Source organism: Hoplias malabaricus, chromosome 9 (assembly GCF_029633855.1).
Source record: "Hoplias malabaricus isolate fHopMal1 chromosome 9, fHopMal1.hap1, whole genome shotgun sequence".
NCBI classification, from domain to species: domain Eukaryota; kingdom Metazoa; phylum Chordata; class Actinopteri; order Characiformes; family Erythrinidae; genus Hoplias; species Hoplias malabaricus.
In genome coordinates, this window is record NC_089808.1 from 10,866,320 (window position 1) to 10,877,681 (window position 11,362).

Sequence of the window (11,362 nt, forward strand, 5' to 3'; positions counted from 1 at the left end):
GAATAAAATCCTATGAAATAGGTAGTTAAATTACCTTTTACTATTTGATTGTCCCTTTGATTATTTTAACACTCTGTTTATAACGTTATATTACTTCAGCACAAATTTCTAAAGGCTTTGCATACACTTTTGTAATCTTGTTTTTTCTTTATTTCTTTATAACCCTTGCCATTTCCATGCAGGTCTTCTCTGTTTTTGAGGCTGGTTTCTTGTCTTTCTGATGTTTTATTAGGGCAATCCTTGCTGCGGTGGCAAAGAATGTTTGTGCCTCGGTACGCTCATCTCGCGTTTGCTCGCGCTCACATTTGCACGGATGCGCGAGCTCCAAATACAGCGATTCCCATGAACCCCTGCGCGGGTCAACAAACACAGACTGAAGGTCAAAAGAGAAAAAGACTGCATTCATTCATTTATTCATTCACACTGGGCTCTCTGTCTCCATCTGTGTGATATTTCTGAGCGAAATATCATTTACTGTTTAGCTACAGATGTGAAAATATTTGAAAAGCATTATTAAACGCGAAAGTAGAACATATCGTTCACAAAGAGAACACAAATGTTATTTCTTGCTAATTGTACTTAAGAATTTCATAAACGTATGTTGGCTAAATTTTGTATAGTAGAAAAACGCCTAAGATTTTGGCACATATATGTTTCATTCATTCAATTAAGACTAACTGTTAAAAATCATGTATGTTCTCTGCATACTTATCTACTCTTACAAACAGAAAATAAATCAATGAAACTCATCCTTAAAAAAGAAATCGTTTATTAGGGTTTTTTCATGAAGCTAAACATATTAGCCTACATGCAATTGTAAAGCCTTTTTATTTATAAATACATTATAGAAAAATAAACACATTTCCACACATAAACATTTTGGACACGAGTACATTTTAAACACTACACTAAGTTTCAGAAATTTGCTGGGAAATGGAGTGGTTACCAAGGGCAACAGGAGCAACATTTTATGAACGACATTCCATCCTCCTGAATAAAGTGAACGATGAGTTCATTTCTGTTGCCAGGTGTGAGAGTGTATTTTTACGACATGCTTTGTAATAACTCCACAGGTTGTTATCATTGTGTTTGGTATGATAGCAAAGTAATCAATTTGGATTAATTCCAGTGACTAACGGCTGGTGGTCTAAACCCACTTTGGCTGCAACAAACGCTCTGTTTCCAGTGTGAGTTCGATTCGTTTTCTCTTTTCCTGAAAATTATTTTTAGGGGTTTAATGAATGAGCAGAATGGATTTTAACAACCAGAACCAGCTTCTTTTGCATTGTCCCCAGGAAACCAGCAGTGCGAAGAAGCATTGATTCCTGTAAATGCTCTATAATTCACTGAACGCATCAACTAGATTTTAAGAACAATTTGAGAGTGTAATTTGTGACAAATTGCATGAATACCACCAGAACACGTGCATTCTAGATAAAATGATGTCTCTTGAAAATGCAGCAAACTAAAATATGAAGTTATTTAGGCGTAAGTAATCCCAAACTGATGTTGTCTGGTCTTTCTTCACTCATTGCTCTATACCCCCTTAATGTAATTTCTGCACAGACGTCATCTATGTTGCATATGATGTTATGCAGTGGACCAATGTAGAACATCGGCGAACATCACATGGACGTCGCTTGGTAGCTGTGGGTATAGTCCACACCAAATATATTTATGTTGAATATTGGCCTAGGAGATCCAAATGATCCATATAAATGCCATATAATACAATAACAACCAGAGCGACATTTTCAGGGAGTTTCCCGAAAATGTATATGGTCAGAAATAACAATGAAATGCAAAGAAAATCACGAGGTTTGGAATTCTTATTTTAAAAATTCTAAAACGCTGTATCCGTCCGTCAGGACGAAGCTGGAAGCTCTTTAAATGCAAAGGTTCATGGTCGAATAATCGATTGTGAATTTTGCTCCTATCGGCAGCGTTTAGTTTACATCAGGGGCGCTGTCACCGGAGTGGTTTCTCTGCCTGCGAATGTGTGATTAGTTACGGAAGACCGTTTCCGTCACTTAATAAAATAAGCCATTTTCGTCATAATAATAATTAATCGTAATAATAATAATCAGTCATAAAAATGAGCGTACTCTATAAACAAAAATAATTTTCATCATCAATTTTCATAATTCGTAATGATAATTACGCGATTATTACGTAGCATCTCATGATTATGACGCAATATCCTATAATAATGAGTTGCTACCCTTTTTCACAACTAACATAGTAAATCAGTATTAGAATATTTAAGCAATTTATGTGTTAACATTAATAACTACGCCATAATTTTGTGATAAGTTTTTTGTTATGACTGACAGATTTTCAAGTGCTAGAAACGGACTCGGGCAGTTGTTTTCGGAGAGCAGCGCTGATGTGCTGTATGTGGCTGTGTGTAAATCATGCATTTTGGGTCAGATTGGGGGCTCTCTTTCGGGGATTTTCTCTCAGTGCTGTGGACTGGGAGCGTGCTCATCCTCTGTCGAAGACTCATCGGAGTTGTACATGTAGGAGTCTCCCTCCTCCGCCTCACTGTCTCTATAATCTCGGATTCTGTTGCTTTTCTCCGCCGTTCCCCCTGCTGCTCCCCCAGACTCGCCACTGCTCTCCTCCGCCGCTTTGCTGCTCTTCTGCTTCTCTTCCTGCGCCGCTTGTTCTTTCGCTTTCTTACTGCGCTTCCACTTCATTCGCCTATTCTGGAACCAGATCTTTACCTTAATATAAACAACAACAAAATACAAAGCAAATTTGATCTCGTGTTTTTTTCGCTGATGTAAAATGATTTAGAAAGGTTCTTCCGACGAAAATACCATTAATTAAAATAACAGTGAAAGTAAAATAGTACGAGTGTATCAGACACAGCAGTGCTGCTAGAGTTCAACACTGCAGTGTCGTTGCTAGACACTAGAGTCCTGTGGGTGGAGTCAAGTGAGCATCGATGAAATATACACATTTTTAGATTCAAATCATATTATTGATTCCATAGGGTTCTGAAATCCTGAGAGTGTATGAAAGTTATTTCTCCTTTTAGGGGCACCAGGCAATTTTATTTAAATTATATTTTATAACTGGTAAAAATTTCAAATGCAATGTAGTCTTTGGTTTTGTGATTCATTTGCTTGGCCGCTACAGTTTGCCTTAACTAATGTGCCTGCAGCACTGCAACATGCAACTACATGGCATGCATAAATTTACAAATACAGCCACTAGAATTACTGGCTTAAAAGGATCAGTTAATGTCACTTATTTCTGTAAAAAGTATACATTGAAGAGACCATCTGAGCATCTTCAGAGCATCACAATGAAGTATTTGTTATTTCCAATGGCAAGGCACTTAATTGTGAATGAGCTCTGAATTAATGTAATATCTGTTTTACGCTGACAGCAAAGAAGTAAGGAAACTTAAAGGTGCAGTCAGTTTCACCAGTGGCTGCTTGTGTCAATGTAGTTCAATTACCCAGCTGCTAGATGTCTTACATCCCAAATCCTGACCAAAGCACAATTACACTATAAAATGTGGCAATAATTTGCAGAGAAATATAAGCATAACAGAGAACATGTATTAATATGTTTATATGCTAATATTCTTGCTTTATTAAGGAGGTCATTGATGGTCCCTTTGCATGTGTTTCACCTGTTGAGAGAATGAATGCACTGACCACTGACCTATAAAGAGTCTATTGCTAAGACAAACAGAATGCCTTTGGTACATAATGCATCTTTTTTGCCATATATATATATATATATATATATATATATATATATATATATATGTGTGTGTGTGTGTGTTTGTACCTGTGTCTCAGTGAGCATGAGTGCTGTGGCCACCTCAAAGCGTTTAGGGCGGGACAGGTACTTGTTGAGTTTAAACTGATGCTCCAGCTCCAGCAGCTGCTGACTAGTGAAGGCTGTGCGAGGGCGCCGACACTTCCCCAACAGATTAGACTGAGGTTGTGCTACAACACACAGTATAAATACAAAAGATTAGACTGAAGCCTATAAATGGCACGTTTTTTGTTTCTTTTTGTTTTACTCTTTCATTTCTCCTCATGGATATACCACACACAAACACACACACACACACACACAAACACATACAAACACATACAAATATACTCTGCAATTCTGCACAAAAGAAAACCCTTTATTTACTTGAAAGCCAGTCATTATGACCATTAGGTGCAAGATGTTATCTTTCAAATGATTACTTTTAAAAAGTATAGAAAAAGAAGTATATTTTAAATATATTCCAATGTTTAGTTCATATAACACACATCTAATTTATTCTCCAGTATTGAGTTCATAAGTTTTAATGTATTTTAAAATTCAACTGGATTTTTTCAATGGTGGACCTTACAAATGAATAAGCAAATTTGACTCCTAAAAAGACTTGGTAGGGCACAGAAAATGACCAGATAAACAGTGCTCAGAGATTTCATGAAATCCAAATAATTGGAGGGAAATTCAGTCACAGGGAGAAAATGGGAGTCCTAACAACCATGAAAGACCTGGTAGATCACCAAAGCAAGCACTTAAACATAAACAGTACTCAAAGAGTTCATCTATGATAGGTCTCTATGAATGTCTCTGCCCATCCTTACACTGGGGACAAGTCAGCACTAGAGGTCTGAAAGGATGTGGATCTGTCAAGAAGCGATTAAAATATCTCAAGACGTGTTTATACTGAATGTTAAGATGCAGCAAATGGCTGAAAGTTTTATTTTATTTTGTCTATTCTAGTAATGTATCGTAATGCTGCTGTGCTGATGAGTAAGTGTGTACAGTTGTGTTTTTGAACTCCTGAGTGTCTCTGGGTGCCACATGCTGAAAGCTTTTAAACCTTCAGCAGAAAAGCGCCTAGTGTGTATGGAACAGAGAGGCAATGTGTTCCAGAGCAAACACACTGCCTTCACACTCTCCCTCCACTTTTCCCTCTCCATTATCCTTCCATTTATACTGCTCTCTGAAAAACAGACACAGAGAAACAGTCTCCAAAATCTTCAGTGGAAACCCATCTATCTCTCCTTTAATATTTCATAAGGGTACACTATGGCAAACCGTATTTATTCTGATATTAAAGGTAAGGGAATAGTTTGCTACAGTTGCTTTTTTTTAAGAATTACACTAATTTTTAAAAGATTTATTTCAAGTTTGATGCTATTTAACCATGAGGATATTAGTGAGATCAGGTACTGATGATGAATGATTAGTTCTGGATCACAGACACAAAAATCTATCTCGTTCACAAGCGACTGGATCTCCACAGCTCCAGAGAACATCGTTCCTTTCCTTTCCACAGTCTAGTGTTGGCAGATTTGTACACCCATCTAGCCGACGCTTAACATTGAACACTGTCCTTTACGCGGCCTTTCAGAGTGTAAAAACAATCAGTTGTGCACCACAGGTTAATTTCAATTCCATGGAATGAAATGGGACTGCAGCTGCACGTGATCTTTACGTCACAATGCCCAGTGCCAGGAAGGTAAAATACATGTATATTTTTTTGACATTGTGAAAATATTTTTTGACATCGTCCCTTTAGCATATATTATTCATTGTCTCTTAAACATTCCTTCCAGACTGGCTGAGAAAGTGTTATTTTTACAGTAAACCTTTCCTCTCTAGTGTCTGTTCAACATGTGCTGGGTTATTATAGCATTAGGGTCCTATCTACGTCTTCCTTATTCTGTCTTCTAACGAAGAGTTGGCACGGAAATTCATTTTGGGTTCAGAATATTCTGAGATAAAACACAGTAGTCAGAAACATCAACAGCGTTTCAACCAAATATAACTCTCTCTCTCTCTCTCTCTCTCTCTCTCTCTCTCTCTCTCTCTATCTCACACGCACACACGTAAACGGCCATTTAAATATGATCTTAAGCCTTTGAAAAAACAAGCCGCGTTCTGATTATTTTCAAACCGGAAATTAGACCCAAACACGCTTATGGCATTTAGTGTTTTTCTAAATTTTTAATTTTATTTGATGCTTGTGAAATACTGGGAGGAATATTCTCCGTCTTTGTCTCTATTAATGAAAAACATAATGTATTGTATTTTACTATATTTTAAATAATATGCACACACATACACACATATATATGTTGTTTTTGTTTCACTGCATACATTTTTAATGCAGCATATTCTCTGATACAACATATATCATGAAATAAGAAAACACAAAAAAACTGCCTATTAATTTCTGCAAAATGTAATTACAAACTGCAAAAGTAGGCCTTTATTACAAAATATACACTTAACATTCTTTAGTATATAAATGACTAAATAGAAACCAACAGTAACATCGCAGGTATTGTTACTCATTGCTCATAACATCAAACAAAAATAACACACTAAATAAAACATTACAGTAAAACCTTCATAGCAAGACGTTTTGTAATAAGCACAAAATAATAATAATTACAAATCATCTCCACGATGCAGAGCACGGTATTTATTAAATATAAAATTACTGAAGAATAGTTGCAAGCAAAAGTATAAATATAGAATTTATATAAAATCTCACAATGTAGAATACATTTGGGAATGCTATTTCACTTTATTGTGAATATATAGCACATAACTCTGTAATGAGAGATAAAGAGTATAAATCAAAATGACGGTCGTGTTGACGCTTGAAAAATAACCATATATCACCATATATAATAATAACAATAGTAATAAAATACCCTGACACTGCAGGTGAAGTTTTGCGAAATTTTAAAATTATTAATAAATAAACTCAATGTGGACTACATACGTTTAAATGTTGAATGCCTTAATAAAAATCAAGGGTAGACTTGAACTGTAAATATGACTGTGAAACGAAATATTTGTACTAATCTCACAGCGTGGATTTGAAATTCGTACAAATGTTTATATCGAGTGAACTAGAGATAAACTGACCGAGTAAAGCCGTGTATATTTATACGGATGTATATTTGAAACGTATACCTTTAAAGACGTAACATTTGTGCATATTTAAGTATAGTAAACCGAGTGTATGACTCAGTCGCTTTCTATTTAACGCTGATTGTGTTTGTAGTATAACGAGTGTATATAACGTGAATGGAAGACTCACAGTGCAGTTCCGCCAGTTTGATGCTTGCGCTGTTGATGCGCAGCCACTGTTCCAGCTGCAGGGAACTCGCGCTCAGCTTCAGTGCGTCCGCGTGGTGAGCATGCGGGTAATAGAGCGCTGCTGCGTGCTGCTGCTGCCCCATCATCTGTCCCATCTGCCCAAGCGTAGGGTAACAGAACCCCGCGAGCCCCGGCGGTGGCGGCTGCGGAGCGTGTACGAGAGCGGCGGCGGGATGAGAGCGCACGGGCGGCGGCCCAGTGTCGGGTTCAGCCCGCGGCGCAAGCAACGCGTCGATACGAAAACTTTTAGATTTCTCCATAGGAAAAAAACACTGACAGAGAGAGAGAGAGAGAGAGAGAGAGAGAGGCTTTGTGGGAGAATATGTGAGAGAGGGTGTGCTATGTCTGCGTGTCTAACGCGCTCCGCTCTGTCCCTATACACCGCTCGCGCTCAGGTTTGTGTCTGAGCCGCGTGGCCCCTGATTGGTGGAGAGGACCCACTGGGAGGTGTGTGTGTGTGTGTCTGTGCGTGTGTGTGTGTAGAGGGGGCAGGTGAAAATTTGGCTATCAGAGGTGTGACGACGAGCTGTACCTTGTCGAAACCTGCTGCCATAGCGTACATTTACACGTACAGCTTAAATTAAATAGTAGGTAAGATACACTGATAAGCTAAATGTAGTGTATCAGAAAATTCTGCCTACAGAAATATAGGCGGTAGCATAAAATTATTACGGTGATAAGAATGCTTTTATAGTTTCTTTTTTACATTTAATTGTAAAACACGCCGTGTACAATTTTGGAACACTCAAGTAAATAACAACAGTAAACTAAGATAATCGGAGAAAAACAGTTTTATCACGTCAAACACCAGAAAACATTATGTTTGGGTTTGAGCATGCGCAGGTCTGCAAAGTAGCACATATCGACGTAGCACAGCCCGACCTAAAGGGTACTAAAATGTTACTTCAAAAATATCCATTATTGTAATAATTGTAATTATCTGCCAACAAAACACTTACATTGTTCGTTGTGGCTTATGTCCTGTTATGCCAGGTGGTTGCTAAGCTGCTGCTATGTAATCCCAGGTGGTTGCTAAACCGTTGTTAAGGCGTTGCCTTATGCCAGGTGGTTGAGGAGATGATGCTGGCCATACCGCTGGTATTTAGAACAGTTTCTTAGCCGTTTCTGAAATGTTAGTTGCGTATGACAGTATGACAGATGTGTGCTAAAATGAGCAGTAATAATGCACTTAAATATATTTAATATAGCCTACTCACAACATGTTGTTGGACCATGCAGGGGCGTTCAAACGTGGACGATAATAAATGATCCTAATAGAAATAGTCAAAGCATAAATGTAAATCTGTAAGTGGGTTTTTGTTAAGCTGTGGAAATAATATGCAGGGATTCAATTAAAACCCATGGCATAATTTTCAGCTTGCAATATGATGTTTATGTGGTCCTTCCCTGACGAAATGTCAAGGACCTTACTCAGTATAAAGGGGGGAAAAATTAAGGCCAAATTTAACTTAAGATATTTGGTGAAAACTGCCCTGTATGACATCCAAAGAGATCACATGTTATAATGCAGTTAAGAACGGTTCGCAGTCAGTGCAGAAATGTTGAAAGTATTTTACTGAGTAATTAGCCTTCACAATATTTATTTATTTATTTGGTTGGTTGGTCGGTCGGCCGGTTTCTTTGTACAGCAATTCTTTGGTTTTTATGTTTATTGATGGGATGGTTATAACATACTTGATGCATCAGGAATTATTTGGACCTTGAGAAACGGAAGATGCAATCAACTTCTAAGACTAAACCATAAAGGAAAGGGGAAAACTCGGCTGCAGAATTCGCTCAACAACTGACAGCAAGTCTCCTTAAAAAGGACAAATACAGACTATATCTTTAGTATATATACATTTATTATAAGTAATATTACGTCCATATTATATTTGTACATTTTCGAAACGTAAATTATTAGAACATATACATAAAAAATTATTGGAGTCAAGATATGAGTTCAAAGTAAATCAGACAAAAAGCATTTAAAACAAAGAACTGCATTTTTTTAGAAATAAACCTTTATTAGTTATTTGCTGCTACTTACATCGAATATCTTCAGTTTAGCCGTTGTGATGTAACAGAAACGTGCTTTCACTTTTGCTCTAAAAATGTGTTCATTACGATTGAAAGTTTCTGCCAGTATATTGGCATAATAATAATAATAATAATAATAATAATAATAATAATAATAATAATAATAATAATAATAATAATAATAATAATGCAGTGTATAATCGTTACTCATTAACTAAATTAATGTTTTTTGGGCGTAATTCAACAATCAAACCACAAGCGATAACAACATATCGATCATTCTTTCGTTAGCGTAACATGTAAAATATAAGGAGATGAGTCGCATTTTGAAGAATTGCTTCTGCTTCAGATGTGTGTGTGTGTGTGTGTGTGTGTTTGATACACCCTCGACATAGCAAAACAGACAAAGCAGAGCTAACCTACAGTTAGAATGTGGTTCTGATTTAAAAAAAAAAATCCTATTGTTCTGATATTGCAAACATTCCGTATTTTTTGTTGTTAGCGTGTTAAAGCATGGCCTAAAGGAAACATACTTCTGCACATTTGCTGAATCCAATGGACAGAACCAAATCATAAAATGTGATCTTTACAAAAGTTATGGCACATGTGACATCTTTTTAATGTTTAATATTTTCATTATGTTAAACTTTACACATAAAACCTGTGTACTAAAAGTGCACTAAATTATTTGTTTAGATCTGCACTCTGAAAATATTTTGACTTAGAAAATCTTGCAAAATCTAATTTTGGCTCTTCAAACATTTACACAATATTCAATGCAACACTACACACACACACACATACGTACATACACCTGTGTGCGTTGGTTAGGTGTGTGTGTGTGTGTGTTGCTCTGTAATCATCCTCTTTAAGCTAATGGAGGAAGAGGGCAGAGCCTGAATTACTGACACCCTGCTGCCCTTAACCTGTCCAGCCAATAAAGCGGATTAGTTTTGCCTCTATCCATCAGCTGAGCGCCCTCCAGGGACTCTTATTTGCTCAGGGGAAATCAACAAGTCCGCCACTGCCTCAGCCTTAAAGGATCAGGATTTAATTGAGCAGCAGAGATGATATCATGAGCGATTAAAGCTGTAATAGCTGAGTGCAGCAGCTCTTCCACTGAGAAGGAAGCAAGAACCTGTAACTGTGAAAATCACTTTTTATTCTCACCACATTTCCTCTTGTCTATGTCCTCTGACATTCCACACTGTATATAAAATAAGATCAAATTACATTTGGCATTCACCATGAACTATAAAACTTCACAACTACACTATAAGTCTAATGGGTGATTTCTATTACTTTAAGTTGCAACCATTGCTGGTATAAATGCTACCACAGGAAGGCATTGGAAACAGGGATGCTCTGAAACATCATGTCATAAGCCTATAAGCCACCATGTCCAATATAAGTGTCAGCTATAAGGGTATAAAGCCCCCAGCAATGGGCTGTGGAGCAATGGGACAGCAGTGGATATAGGATGATTTGGAATGTTGTTTGTGATCAAGAATTGTTTACCATCATTAATTGACCTCACTAGTTCTCTCAGAGCAGAATGATATCAAATCCTTACAGCATTTTCCCAACACATAATTATAAGCCAGGTCTCATAATCTATTTCATAATAAATAGATAAGTGTATGTCCGCAAACTCTCTTAAAATTGTATTGAAAGGGAACATCTATTTGGTGGGGAACGCCAGTGTTCTCTGGTTTGTTTATGTTCAGAAGCTCTGAGTATTTTAAAGTGGAACGGTATGTTTGAGGGAAAAAAATTGACTGTCTGTCGCTAAAGTTTAACTTGTCTGTACGTTTTATTTACTGTTTGCATTAACACAGAAACTAATTTGTAACTCTAGTCATTTAGTTTTGTAGCACTTTCAGTGATTAGTTTTATGTAGTTACCACTCTCCCAAATTTAGAGTGGGTTCCTACCTAAATAACCTTAAACAGCAAAAAATAATTAAATTTTACCCACCTATAGAGCAAGAAAAACACAATATCATCATCTCTTTTCATGCGTTTCAATGTTTGGAGAGCTCTTTGACATTTTAATGCTGTGAGCAGAGAGAGTGAGAGAGAGAAAGCCTAGCATGTCTGAGTGATCCATTTTGTTTTTTACTTGTTCAATGACGCTAGGGCTTTGTAAACACATTAGAACAGTTTCCAGCACA

The 11,362-nt window shown here is 37.0% G+C and overlaps 1 protein-coding gene across 1 annotated transcript; it reads right to left on the bottom strand.

Annotated features, from left to right (window-relative positions):
* Positions 1–2,459: 2,459 nt before the first annotated feature.
* On the bottom strand, positions 2,460–7,409 carry mnx1 (motor neuron and pancreas homeobox 1). Its single transcript, XM_066681282.1, has 3 exons — positions 7,091–7,409; positions 3,808–3,968; positions 2,460–2,726 (listed from the first exon to the last, which is right to left on the bottom strand). The coding sequence occupies exons 1-3, from the start codon at positions 7,407–7,409 to the stop codon at positions 2,460–2,462; spliced, it is 747 nt and encodes a 248-aa protein (XP_066537379.1).
* Between the last annotated feature and the right edge of the window lie 3,953 nt (positions 7,410–11,362).

Bases quoted from the DNA above. Each gene is read 5' to 3' on its own strand.
- mnx1 (XM_066681282.1), bottom strand. From the start codon at position 7,409: ATGGAGAAATCTAAAAGTTTTCGTATCGACGCGTTGCTTGCGCCGCGG. The intron at 3,969-7,090 runs GTGAGTCTTCCA...TGTGTGTTGTAG, and splicing joins CAAACTGGCGGAACTGCACT to CACAACCTCAGTCTAATCTG. The intron at 2,727-3,807 runs GTACAAACACAC...GTTTATATTAAG, and splicing joins TCATGCTCACTGAGACACAG to GTAAAGATCTGGTTCCAGAA.